Here is a 16,142-nt window from a genome sequence, read left to right on the forward strand (position 1 = left end):
TGTCCTCTTTTGCATTGCTGGATCTTCATCACCCATAACAAGCATTTGTTGATCTCTATAAGGCCCTGTTCACACTTGAGATTACATTGAGAGCGTTTCGTGCCAGCAATTTCTATGGTATTAACCCTTGTTTTTCACTGGATATTTTTGCATTTTTTGAGAGCTCGGGATTGAAATACATTGCAATCATGCAAAAAAAAAGTGAAAAATGCTGCATTCAGTGTATTTGCGTTTCACACTATTCACGAAATGCCGACGATCGCGGCACTGAGATCACTGCTATATACTTAATGCACTAGCGTTTTAAAAAGCGCTAGCGATCACTGGCGATGTGGCTATTAGCGGTAATTGCCCGCTGATCGCCCAGGTGTGAATGGGCCCTTACTATACTGTAGTTGCACTTTTCCAAAAGTAGCAATTGCAAAAAGAAGTTAACTTTCTTACCTTCCAACTTTTTGACCTGAAACTTGAGTAGACTTCAGGGCTCATTCACATGAATATTTTCCACTAATTTCCATGTCCTCCAAAAAACAATTGCACTCAACAGCACTCACTGGGGCTATTCGGGGTAGTACACTCTAGCACCCAGGTGCACATATGGTTTGTTATGGGATACTTTTTGGCATGGATATTGCTGAAGTTTTGTAGGAATATCTGTTTAACATTCTCCTATTCTCTTACATTAACCTTTCCCCTCTAAAGCCTAACACTAACCTCCCTCTTTTCTTCTAACCATCCCCTCTTCACTCTTATCACTAGCCTTTTCCTCTCCCAACACTAACCTCCCTCATTGCCGCGATATGATTTTGGATGCAATGTAATTTAGAATGAGTCATGTAATGTAGTATCCCATTGGTCAGACCAGAGGGTGGAGAGATGCAAGTCAGAGCTGCAAGTGTATGCTACAGGAAATGGCTGCTGAGAGAACTCCAGTATATAGTTTCATGGTGCTAGTCTACTTTTAGGGGACCCAGCAGGAAACCTCATAGGGAACAGTTCACCAAAGTGTGATTGGTCAAATAGTGTGGGTGTAGTTTACTACAACCTATTGGAAACCTAGCAGTTGTCGAGGATGCCACCCACTAAATCATATTCGTGTAATTTCCCTATGGGGTTTCCTGCTGAGTCCCCTAAAGTAAACTAGTCCCAGTTTCACAATGACTGCATAGAGATCAGGTAATCGTGGAGCTTGCATACAGCTAAACAAAATACTAAGTGTCTGCGCAAAATTATGGAAACATTTTGTACCTTATAAACTGCTGCTATTCCGGCTAATAGGCACACTTTTTGTGCCCTGTAATAACTGAAAATGTATTGTATTTTGCTATGATCTTATCTTGGCTGCTCAGCCACCCTCTAAATATTTCAAAAGGAAGACTGTGAAATACTTTTTTAGACATACTTCCTCATTGTGACTTAGTGCAAAGTGCCTGTATGATATGAACATAACCAGTGTTTTCTTTTCCTTAGCTATGTAGTTCTTACAACAAAGCACCATGAAGGTTTCACTAACTGGGGCTCACCTGTGTCATGGAACTGGAATGCTGTGGATACTGGCCCTCACCGCGACTTAGTAGGAGACTTGGGCAAGGCACTGAAAGGAAGGTTTGTTTCACCGAATAGAATTGTTCCATAGCTTACTTACTGTGCTTCCTGTACTTATCCTGTGCCCACGTATGCTTTACAGAGCAATAGAACCATTCACATCTGTCCTTGTCATTCGAAAGGGCCAACCCATTACAGAAGAGACGCACTACCTGGTAAAACAGTGTCCAGTTAATATTTGTTTTTTTTGTTCTAGAAAACTACGCTATGGCCTGTATCACTCTTTGTTAGAGTGGTTCCACCCCTTGTATCTGGCTGACAAAAAGAATGGCTTCAAAACACAATATTTTGTGTTCACAAAGACGATGCCTGAGCTGTATGACTTGGTAACAAGGTAACAACATTTTACTAATGTACCAATGCACTTTTTAAGTCCACTCTTTTTTTAAATGTAATACTGGTAATAAACGTAGAACTACAGTACGATTAGCTGAAATGTCTACCCCCTAACTGGGTGTGAAAACCAGTGTTAGAGGGCTTTGTAGGAGTTGCTAAAAGTGACTACAGTAATACACCAAGTCCATCTAGAAGTAAACTATGAAATATATAAAATGTGTGTGTGTGTACTAGAACAAAGGTTGCACTATGTAAAAATATGAAGCACATACATGCAAATCCCGATACATTGCTTTATTGCAGACACAGTTGGCATTCATAGTAATTCAGAAGACATTGTCAAGAAGGTAGACATGCACCCCCCACATTAAAACTGTAGAAAAGTTAAAATGAAAAGGCGCCCTTCCTCTATTTGGGGCTATATTTGTGAAGTAAGGGCTATTATATTGATGTCATTTTCTCTTTGTTTTACAATAAAGAAGCGATTAACACCAGCTTTGCTGGTCTGTCTTCTTGACTTTAAGTCCTGAACTCCAAAATAGATAGAGAGAGAGAGAGTTTTAGTATGCTTTCATGTGTGCTGCTCATGTGAGAGTTGGGATTGTAGGGGGAGGCGGGGAGATTAGAGGGAACAAAATGCATATTTTATCTTGATGCTGTTTCATGACAACCATATGTATATTCATTCCTGATCATTCTGTGCAGGACATATTGTTCTATTTGCAAGTTGGAAGAACAATATACTGACTTCTCCGTTATATGTTCAAAAACAAAGTATGTTTTGTTTTTTTAAATGAGTTGTGTGAAGGATTTTCTCATGTATGACCCTTGCAGTGTATTAGTAGAAATGCAGGACATGTACATAGGTTTGACTTTTTACTAAATCAGTGATGTAGAGGTTACTTACTTCTGTTTTAGGTATGAGCCAGATTTGTTGTGGTCTGATGGGGACTGGGAATCTCCCGATACTTATTGGAATTCTACAGACTTTCTGGCTTGGCTGTACAATGATAGCCCCATTAAGGTGAGTACAGAAACTTTTCTTGCTCATAAGAGAGCTGATTAAAAAGTTATGAGCTTGTCCTTGTTTATCTTTCAGGGAGGTAGACTGGGCAATTCTGTGCTGATGTTTATGAACAACATACATTGATGTATCAAACCTGAAGCGAAAATAAATTTGACATAATTGTGTGTGTGTGTGTGTAGTAAAGATAAAAAAATGGAACATTCGTAGCACATAAACCATTCTCTTATTGTTTCTCGTACATGGAGAGTTAAAGGAAACATCAAGCATTTTAAGTTGCTCCAGATCTACTTACCAGGGGCTTCCTCCAGCCCCTTGCAGCTGACATATCCCTCGCTGCAGCTCCACTCCCAGCCTCTGGCATAGGGTTCCTGCCGATGCAGAGGCCGACCTCGCAAGGTTGTTCCCTACTGCGCCTGCACAAGTGCTGCTGTCAATCATTTGCATGTGGGCTCGGAGTGTTCTGCTCCTGTGCGAGTGCTGCTGTCAATCATTTGCATGTGGGCTCGGAGTGTTCTGCGCCTGTGCAGAACACTCCAGCCCACGTGCAAGTGATTGACAGCAGCACTTGTGCAGGCGCAGCAGGGAACAACCTTGCGAGGTCGGCCTCTGCACCGGCAGGAACCCTATGCCAGAGGCTGGGAGTGGAGCTGCAGCGAGAGACATGTCAGCTGCAAGGGGCTGGAGGAAGCCCCTGGTAAGTAGATCTGGTGTAGTTTAAAATGCTTGATGTTTCCTTTAAAGGGACTCCGAGCAGTGCAGAAACTATGGAAAGATGCATATCAGTTTAAAGCTCTCTTTCTCCTCTTTCCAATGATATATAAACCGCTGCCCTACTCCTTTTAGTTTTCGCTATTTTTGCGATTGAAATTGCCACGGCCGCGATTTCAATCGCGAAAATAGAGAAAACTAAAAGGCGTAGGGCGACGATTTAAGTGTCGCCAGAAAGAGGAGAAAAAGAGCTTTAAAATGATATCCATCTTTCCATAGTTACATTGTATTACACAGGGCGACTTTTTCTGCTGAATGGAGCTGCTGACACTGGGGAAAGTGTCGTCCTGTGTAATACAAGTAACTATGAAAAGATGGATTTCATTTTAAAGCTCTCTTTCTCCTCTTTCTGGCGACACCTAAATCGTCGCCCTAAACTTTTTAGTTTTCTCTATTTTCGCGATTGAAATCGCGGCCGCGGCAATTTCAATCGTGAAAATAGCAAAAACTAAAAGGCGTAGGGCAGCGGTTTATATATCATTGGAAAGAGGAGAAAGGCTAGATTCACAGTGGGACGTTGCGTTTTGATGCCACGTTAAAGTCGCACCGCAAGCTTACAACGCAATGCGCCCAAAAAGTGGCAACGCAGCGTTACCGCCACATACAGCAGATACAGTAAAAAATACAGGCAATGAAAAGTATGCTTCCAAGTCATTACTGAGCATGTGCAAACAGTCCAACGCAGCTAATAACGTGTATAACGCACTGCATGCAGTACTTTTACTTAACGTGCAGCGTTAGACACCAACGCAACGTGTGCACTGTGAACGGGGCATTGATTTTTCATTGCAGTGAGTTATTCTGCGTTAAATGCTGTTTTAACGCACGACTTTAACGTCCCACTGTGAACTTAGCCAAAGAGAGCTTTAAAATGATATGCATCTTTCCATAGTTTCTGCACTGCTCGGAGTCCCTTTAAGAAACTTTAGTTCTTATCTATGCAAAAGAGTTTCTCTGAGCTATTTGATCCAGCAGGTCCAATAAGTGCTTTAGAAAATCGGACTGTAAACAGTCAAGAAACAGTGAGAGACAAGTTGATAAGGGTTTACTGCAGGAAAGTTCAAAGGGTCATTATTTTTGCTTTGTTTTATAGTTTAACCATTTGACCACTCTGGTTTTTACCCCTTTACGACCAGAGCAATTTTCACCTGTCTGTGCTCCTCCCTTTCTTTCGTCAATAACTTAATCACTACTAATCACAACGAAATGATCTATAGCTTGTTTTTTTTTTTGTTTTTATATGTTTTTTGCCATCAATTAGGCTTTCTTTGTAAGGTGCATTATGCTAAGACAGGGGTGCCCATTAGCTAGATTGTGATATACCAGTAGATCCCAAAGGACTTCTGGGTAGATCCCACGCCACCCGCCTGAGTGATGTACATTTCGTAATCTGTTTCTGACTTGGATGAGATTAGTGCGATATGCTGTCCTAAAGTTTTGCACAGCAGTATAGAGTATTATGATGTAGTTGTAAGATGGGTAGCCATACAATTTAGAAGCATTATGTGCTACTGCTGATTACATTTTTGCTGGAAAATAAGCATGATATTGTAACACTATTTGGTCATGCACTGTTATACAGTATTTGGCTTACTGAGGACTCTATGATATGCATCTAATTAACTAGCTGCATGTGGTAATCACTGATATAGCTGTGCATGTGCTGCAGTTGTGGCTTGCATCTGTAGGTAGATTCTACCTGGTAGATCTTTTTAATTTGTAATTTTCTAAGTAGCTCGCAAGCTTTAAAAAAAAAAAAAAGTGGGCACCCCTGTGCTAAGAATTATTTTATTATAAATGCATTTTAATTGGATTAAGAAAGAAAAATCCTTTTTTTTTCCCCTCAATTTTCAGCCATTATAGTTTTTAAAATAAAACGTTCTACTGTGGATAAAACCCACACATTTTATTTGTCCCAGTTGTTGCAACATTTAAACTATTTCCCTAGTGTACAATATATGGTGCCAATATTTTATTTGGAAATAAAGGTGCATTTTTTTTCAGGTTTGAGTCCATCACTACAAGCCCATAAATAACAGTAATATACCCTTTTGACATACATAGTAAAATAAAAAAAAAGTTCAGTCCAAGGTAACTATTTGTTGAATATTCACGACCTTGGGACTTTAAGTGAAGTTTTCCCAGGCTTGTGCAGTAAGTGGATAATATACTGGGTGGCTTTAAAACTAACACTATCACACACACACGAACACACACACACACACACACACACACACACCTACGAACACACACACACCTACGAATACACACACACACACACCTACGAACACACACACACCTACGAACACACACACACCTACGAACACACACACACCTACGAACACACACACACACACACCTACGAACACACACACACACACCTACGAACACACACACACACCTACGAACACACACACACACCTACGAACACGCACACACCTACGAACACGCACACACCTACGAACACACACACACACCTACGAACACACACACACACCTACGAACACACACACACACACACCTACGAACACACACACACCTACGAACACACACACACCTACGAACACACACACACCTACGAACACACACACACCTACGAACACACACACACCTACGAACACACACACACCTACGAACACACACACACCTACGAACACACACACACACACGAACACACACACACACACACACACACCTACGAACACACACACACACACACACCTACGAACACACACACACACACACACACCTACGAACACACACACACACACACACACCTACGAACACACACACACACACACACACCTACGAACACACACACACACACACACACCTACGAACACACACACACACACCTACGAACACACACACACACACCTACGAACACACACACACACACCTACGAACACACACACACACACCTACGAACACACACACACACACCTACGAACACACACACACACACCTACGAACACACACACACACACACCTACGAACACACACACACACACCTACGAACACACACACACACACACACCTACGAATACACACACACACACCTACAAACACACACATCTACACACACACACACACACACACCTACGAACACACACACCTACGAACACACACACCTACGAACACACACACACACACCTACGAACACACCTACACACACACACCTACACACACACACCTACACACACACACCTACAAACACACCTACACACACACACCTACACACACACACCTACACACACACACCTACAAACACACCTACACACACACACCTACAAACACCTACACACACACCTACAAACACACACACACACCTACAAACACACACACCTACAAACACCTACACACACACACCTACGAACACATACACACCTACGAACACACACACACCTACACACCTACGAACACACACACCTACGGACACACACCTACACACACCTACGAACACACACACACCTACGAACACACACACCTACGAACACACACACCTACGAACACACACACACCTACACACACCTACGAACACACACACACCTACGAACACACACACACCTACGAACACACACACCTACGAACACACACACACCTACGAACACACACACACCTACGAACACACACACACCTACGAACACACACACACCTACGAACACACACACACCTACGCACACACACACACCTACGAACACACACACCTACGCACACACACCTACGCACACACCTACGAACACACGCACACACCTACGAACACACGCACACACCTACGAACACACGCACACACCTACGAACACACGCACACACCTACGAACACACGCACACACCTACGAACACACGCACACACCTACGAACACACGCACACACCTACGAACACACGCACACACCTACGAACACACACCTACGAACACACGCACACACCTACGAACACACACCTACGAACACACGCACACACCTACGAACACACACCTACGAACACACGCTTACACCTACGAACACACGCACACACCTACGAACACACGCACACACCTACGAACGCACACCTACGAACACACACACACACCTACGAACACACACACACACCTACGAACACACGCACACACCTACGAACACACGCACACACCTACGAACACACGCACACACCTACGAACACACGCACACACCTACGAACACACGCACACACCTACGAACACACGCACACACCTACGAACACACACACACACGCACACACCTACGAACACACGCACACACCTACGAACACACACGCACACACCTACGAACACACACGCACACACCTACGAACACACACGCACACACCTACGAACACACACGCACACACCTACGAACACACACGCACACACCTACGAACACACACGCACACACCTACGAACACACACGCACACACCTACGAACACACACGCACACACCTACGAACACACACGCACACACCTACGAACACACACGCACACACCTACGAACACACACACACACACACACACACACACACACACACCTACGAACACACACACACACACCTACACACACCTACGAACACACACCTACACACACCTACGAACACACACACACACACCTACACACACCTACGAACACACACACACACACCTACACACACCTACGAACACACACACACACACCTACACACACCTACGAACACACACACACACACACACACACACCTACGAACACACACACACACACGCACACACCTACGAACACACACGCACACACCTACGAACACACACGCACACACACACGCACACACCTACGAACACACACGCACACACCTACGAACACACACGCACACACCTACACACACCTACGAACACACACGCGCACACACACACGCACACACCTACGAACACACACACACACACCTACACACACCTACGAACACACACACACACACACACACACACACACCTACGAACACACACACACACACACACACACACACCTACGAACACACACGCACACACCTACGAACACACACGCACACACACACACGCACACACCTACGAACACACACGCACACACCTACGAACACACACGCACACACCTACACACACCTACGAACACACACGCGCACACACACACGCACACACCTACGAACACACACACACACACCTACACACACCTACGAACACACACACACACACACACACACACCTACGAACACACACACACACACCTACGAACACACACACACACACACACACACACCTACGAACACACACACACACACACACACACACACCTACGAACACACACGCACGCACACACACACGCACACACCTACGAACACACACGCACACACCTACGAACACACACGCACACACCTACACACACCTACGAACACACACGCGCACACACACACGCACACACCTACGAACACACACGCACACACCTACGAACACACACGCACACACCTACACACACCTACGAACACACACGCACACACACACGCACACACCTACGAACACACACGCACACACCTACGAACACACACGCACACACCTACACACACCTACGAACACACACGCGCACACACACACGCACACACCTACGAACACACACGCACACACCTACGAACACACACGCACACACCTACACACACCTACGAACACACACACCTACGAACACACACACACACACACACACACACACACACACACACACACACACACACACACACCTACGAACACACACACACACCTACGAACACACACACACACACACACCTACGAACACACACACACACACACACACACACCTACGAACACACACACACACACACACACACACACGAACACACACACACACACACACACACACACACCTACGAACACACACACACACCTACGAACACACCTACACACACACACACACACACACACACACACCTACGAACACACACACACACACCTACGAACACACCTACACACACACACACACACACCTACACACACACACACCTACGAACACACCTACGAACACACACGCACACACCTACGAACACACACACACACACACCTACGAACACACCTACTCACACACACACACACACACACACCTACGAACACACCTACACACACACATACACACACACACCTACGAACACACCTACACACACACATACACACACACACCTACGAACACACACACACACACACACACACACACACACCTACACACACCTACACACACCTACACACACACACACACACACACACACCTACGAACACACCTACACACACACACCTACACACACCTACGAACACACACACCTACATGAACACACACACCTACACGAACACACACACCTACACACACGAACACACCTACATGAACACACACACCTACACACACGAACACACACACCTACACACACGAACACACACACCTACACACACGAACACACACACCTACACACACGAACACACACACACACACACACACACACACCTACCTTTGGCTTCCTCCAGCCCCTTGCAGCCATCCTGTGCCCTTGCCGCATTAACCAACTTTAATCATACATCTGTAAGGGGCAGGTGTTTTATGATGCAACATACTTCTTGTCTGATATTGTATGCAAAAGGGTGAATCGCATCTGTTTAAAATATATTGTATTTTTGACTGGAAATCGCCTATGAAGACCGCAATAATTTTAAATCTCTCTCCATGCTAATTGTTTAAAACTTTTTTTTTTTTTTTTTCCTCAGGACAAGGTTGTGGTGAACGATCGCTGGGGAAGTAACTGTTCATGCCATCATGGCGGATTCTATAATTGTGCAGATAAGTTTTCCCCCACTACACTGCCTGACCACAAATGGGAGAAATGCACATCCATAGACCACTATTCCTGGGGTTACCGACGCAACATGGAGATCAACCAGATTATGGATGAAGGAAACATCATTTCTGTGAGTGAAAGGTTACATTTATTGTGACTAGAACAAAGACTGAAAGTACATAGTTAACATTTTAGTGGGTAGTTTAAATCTTAGTTGCATTACTCTACTTCCCGTTCCTAGCAGACTCCCTGGTGTAGCTTAAAGTGCACCTAAAGTGAGAGGAATATGGAAGCTGACCTATTTATTACCTTTTAAACCATGCAGAATGCTTGGTTGTCCTGCTGATCATCTATACTTTAAACCACTGACCCTGAACAAGCATGCAGATCAATTGCTCTGACCCAAGTCTGCTGCATGCTTGTTTCAAATGTGTGATACAGACACTTCTGCAGCCAAAGAGATCAGCAGGGCTGCCAGGCACCTGGTATTGTTTAAAGGGAAATAAATATGACAGCTAACATGTTTTTCACTTCAGGTTCCCTTTAACGAAATCAGAAGTGAATTCTCCACGCAGCCCTCAAATCCCACCTCCACACCTCTCCTTTGACTGCTCTCTAACTGCCTTCTCTCCACTCTCTGAACATTCTCTCTCCTCTAGAATATCCAAATCTCCTCTAACCACTTGTTCTTTGGATCCTATTCCCTCCCATTTCATTCCACAGCTATCTTCATCTCTCATGCCTACACTAATATCGCTATTTAACCTGTCCCTCTCCACTGGCATCTTTCCGTTCCCACTCAAAAATCTCTAGATCCTACTACACTCGCCAACTACCGCCCAGTGTCACTTTTCCCATTTGCATCCAAACTACTTGAACGCCATATACATACAGAATTAAGCCATTATTTATCTGCTAACTCCCTACTTGATCAGTTCCAGTCTGGCTTTCGCTCGAACTACTCCACGGAAATGCCCCTTACCAAAGTGGCCAATGACCTTACAGCTAAATCCAAAGGTCAATTTTCCATATTCATCCGTCTTGCCCTGTCATCAGCATTTGATACTGTCGACCATACCTTACTCTTACAAATACTTTCAAATGTAGGAATAAAGGGCATCATTCTCACATGGTTATCTTCCTACCTCTCTGGAATGTCCTTCACAGTCTCCTACTCAGATCAGGTGTCTTCTCCTCATGCTTTGTCTGTCGGGGTTCCCCAAGGCTCTGTCCTTGGTCCCCCTCATCTTTTCCATCTACATGCATGGTCTTGGTGACTTAATCAACTCATTTGGGTTTCAATAGCACCTGTATGCAGACGATACACAACTGTACCTCTCGGCCCCAGACCTTAACTCCCTCCTCAAACGTGTTCCTGACTGCTTGTCTGCTATATCGTCCTTCATGTCCTCTCGCTTCCTAAAACTTCAGGCAGAGAAGTAGAAAAATTATTAGTTCTGCTTTACTCATATTAAGTAACAATAAATGTTAAAGAGACACTGAAGCAAAAAAAAAATTATGATTTGTATGTGTAGCACAGCTAAGAAATAAAACATTAAGATCAGATACATCAGTGTAATTGTTTCCAGTACAGGAAGAGTTAAGAAACTCCAGTTGTTATCTCTATGCAAAAAAGCCATTAATCTCTACGACTTTCAAAGTCGTGGAGAGGGCTGTCTTCTGACTTTTATTATCTCAACTGTAAGTGAACAGTTTTCTTTTTATCTGCCAGAGGAGAGGTCATTAGTTCACAGACTGCTCTGAAAGAATAATTTTGAATGCAGAGTGTTGTGCAATCTGCACATATTAGAGAATGATGCAATATTAGAAAAAGCACTATATACCTGAAAATAAAAATATGAGAATATTTTCTTTGCTGCTAATCTTGTAGTAATTTTTCATAGTACACAACCAATTCATTATATCATATTTTTTTTCCCCGCTTCAGTGTCTCTTTAACCACTTGAGGACCTAGCCTTTACCCCCCCCCCCCCCCCCTCCCTTAAGGACCAGCGCTGCTTTTTCAGATCTGTGCTGGGTGGGCTCTACAGCCCCCAGCACACATCAAATGACAGGCAGAGCGACCAGACCGCCCCCCTTTTTTCCCCACTAGGGGATGATGTGCTGGGGGGGGGGGGGTCTGATCGCTCCTGCATGCTGTGGGTGGCGGGGGGGGGGGGGGGGCACCTCAGAGCCCCCTCCACCGCAGGATTCCCCCTCTCCTCCCTCCCTTCCCTGAGAGATCGGAGGCTGCACAGGAACGGATCTGTCCTGTGCAGCTCTAACAGGCTCCCCGCTGTCATGCGACAGCGATCCCCGGCCGCTGATTGGCCGGGGATCGCTGATCTACTACAACGCTGCTACTGTAGCAGCGTTGTAAAAATGTAAACAAAGCGTATCATTTCAGCTTGTGTTTACATTTAGCCTGCGAGCCGCGATCGGCGGCCCGCAGGCTATTCACGGAGCCCCCTGCCGTGAAATGACAGGAAACAGCGGCTCGCGCGAGCTTCCTGATTAATTAGCCTGCAGCCGGCGACGCAGATCTGCGTCGCTGGTCCTGCAGCTGCCACTTTGCTGATGCGCGGTAGGCAAGTGGTTAATAACACTCCCATAACTTCAGTACCCAAAGCACAGTGTTTGGGGGTAATATTCGACTAATCTCTCTTTTATTCCTCATGTTAACTCCATAACCAGCTCCTGCCATCCCCAACTCAAAAACATATCTCGCATCCGTCCTTTTTTCACTCAAGACACAACGTAAATGTTAATACATGCTCTTTCTCGTCTGGACTACTGCAACATATTACTTTGTGGACTACCTTCTAACAGACTGGCCCTGCTGCAGTCGGTACTGAACTCAGCTTCTCGTCTCATTCATCTTTCTTCTCTATCTTCCTCTGCTGACCCTCTCTGTCAACCTCTTCACTGGCTGCCAGTTAACCAGAGGATCCACTTCAAACTCCTAACCCTAACATACAGAGCTCTCCACAATCTCTCTCCCCGGTACATATCCTAACTAATTTTCCAGATACAAATCTCAGATCTGCACATGATCTTCTGTTGTCCTCCTTTAGAATCACCTCCTCACATTCACGTTTACAAGATTTTGCACGCGCTTCACCCCTCCTCTGGAATGCCCTCCCACAACACATCCGTCACTTGCCAACCTTTGTTACCTTTAAATGCTCTCTAAAAACTAATTTGTTCCAACAAGCATATGCGCTACCTTAGGCCACTTCCCTTTTTCCTAAGACCAAATTGCACTCCTACTAGGTATCCTAAAACCTAGGTTCTCAACGTGTGGTACGCGTACCCCAGGGGGTACTTCTGATGGTTCCAGGGGGTACTCAGGCTTGATATTTAACCAAGATTAACAAATTTTAGAGTATTTTTTAGAAAACGATAAATCTTATTTAAACACCAAACTAGTATTTTAGCTAATTAAAAGCAATAATAAATGCTTGGAAATTGTTTAGAACCAATTATCATGTACTGCAATTAAATATATATTTGTCAAGGGGTACTTGTGATAATGTTTACTATGCTAGGGGGTACTTGGTGAGTACAGGGTTTTAAAAGGGATACATACCAATAAAATGTTGAGAAACACTGTCTTAAAACACACTGCCTCTATATATTTTATCGTATACTACCCCTCCTCTTGTTTCCCCCATTCCCTTTAGATTGTAAGCTTGCAAAAGCAGGGCTCTCTGCCCCTTTTGTGTCTTGGAAATCCTTATACATTTTATTCATCAAGTTACTTTTATCACTGTCATTACCAATTACTTATTTTGTATTCTGTATTTTGTATCATTTTTTTGTATTTTGTCACTAATTATGTATCTTATATATTGGTGTACACCATTGTCTGTATTATGTACCCCATGTTTGTTTCTTACTTTGTACAGCGTTATGGAATATGTTGGCGCTAAATCAATAATAACTAAACCAGGGCTGTGGAGTCGGGGAGTCTGCGTCGGAGCAATTTTGGGTGCCTGGAGTCGGTGTCAGGAAAAAAATGCACCGCCTCCGACTCCTAATGAATTTAAACTCTAATTAAAATAGAAAATGATAAAATGTTCTATTTCTCAGATAATAGTCATCATAAATAATTTATCTATACAGTAATCGCTCTGCTTAGTCCACAAAAAGGAAATGAACCAATCAAAATGAGTTACTTGTGCTGCTTCAGTAAAGCAGTCCCTGTATATTTAAAGTCAGATATACATATCTGATTGTGACTGTACAGTATATATGATGTGTACACAGGAATCTCTTATATATACTAAATAACATCTATGCTGTAAGTATAAAGCCTGATGTGTAGCCGTGTCACTAATAGAGATGGTCAGTGAGATGGAAATCATTTTGCATTGATGCTGATCTATGCAAATGTATGCACTCCCTTTGCTCATGAAATCAAATAATTTGATATATTGTTAAAATTTGGTTTGGCGACTACGAATTAAAGGGTACCTGAGACGAATGAAAAGAAAAGTTTTTATACATACCTGGGGCTTCCTCCAGCCCCTTTCAGGCCAAACAGCCCCTCGTTGTCCTCCTCCGCCACCTGGATCTTTTGCTATGAGTCCCAGTAATTCAGCCAGTCAGCGCAATCCGGCCACGTGCCGCTTGCATAGCCAGGAACATTCTGCACCTGCGCAGTAGTGCTGCGCAGGTGTAGTAGGCTCCCGGTGACTGAGTGTGTGCATGCGCACTATGCCTGACTGGCTCAAGTACCTGGACACATAGCAGAAGATCCAGGTGGTGAAGGACAGCGATTAGCCTGACGGGGGCTGGAGGAAGCCCCAGGAAAACTTTTAATTTCATCTGTCTCAGGTTTACTTTGTTACACAGTAGTACTATACTCTACATATGCACTCTACACAGAGCTGCAGGGAATCCACTGAGAATGTTGTGCACATTGAACACAGAGATCTTGTCTATCGCCCATAAACCTGGTTCAGATTGTGCATGAAGAATGCGTAATAGAGGAAGAATCTCCTCATTCCCCTGCAGAGTACCTGCACACCACCCTTACATGTACCCACAGTTACATTGCCTAGGGCCTGATGTTCCAGTCAGAGGATCGCACGATCAAAGGTGGTTCCCCCTTGGTTACAACACTGCAGCGCTCCGGGTAGGGTGGTTCACAAGACAACTGAAGAGAAAATGGAGCGCGCCATAGTGCATTAAACGTATGAGGGGTATTTTATTGACACATAAAAATTATACTCACAAACAAATGGAGTTAAAATCGCATATCAGCGGGCAGCCAGCCGCTTTCCTCAGTGGTGGAGAATGACGCGCTGTGGCCAGCAGCGCGGCTTCCGATGTCCTGGACTCCGGTACGCTGAGGAGTGGGCGTGGCTGAATTCAGTAAGCGTGTGACGTCATGACGCGTTTCGGCGCACGGCGCCTTCGTCAGATGACGTCTACACGCTCTAATGGGCTTACTTGTAGTGTTGCTTCATGTGGTCGCCATGGCGACTTGAAGAAGCTAAAACCAACTTTATTGGGCGTACTTTTTTTGGAACAACAAAGAAGGGAAGGAGGGCGGGTATACGGGCACTTTGGCCAGCGCGTCAT

At 44.6% G+C, this 16,142-nt stretch overlaps 1 protein-coding gene across 1 annotated transcript in view; it reads left to right on the top strand.

Annotated features, from left to right (window-relative positions):
• The window catches only part of FUCA1 (alpha-L-fucosidase 1), a 39,884-nt gene that overhangs the window by 10,288 nt on the left and 13,454 nt on the right, over positions 1-16,142 (top strand). The window contains exons 2-5 of the mRNA XM_068268802.1: positions 1,471-1,605; positions 1,802-1,939; positions 2,860-2,965; positions 10,483-10,683. Coding sequence (XP_068124903.1) covers positions 1,471-1,605; positions 1,802-1,939; positions 2,860-2,965; positions 10,483-10,683 — 580 coding nt within the window. The remainder of the gene's footprint in view (positions 1-1,470; positions 1,606-1,801; positions 1,940-2,859; positions 2,966-10,482; positions 10,684-16,142) is intronic.

The sequence above is a fragment of the Hyperolius riggenbachi genome, chromosome 2 (genome assembly GCF_040937935.1).
Source record: "Hyperolius riggenbachi isolate aHypRig1 chromosome 2, aHypRig1.pri, whole genome shotgun sequence".
In the NCBI taxonomy this organism is placed as follows: Eukaryota; Metazoa; Chordata; class Amphibia; order Anura; family Hyperoliidae; genus Hyperolius; species Hyperolius riggenbachi.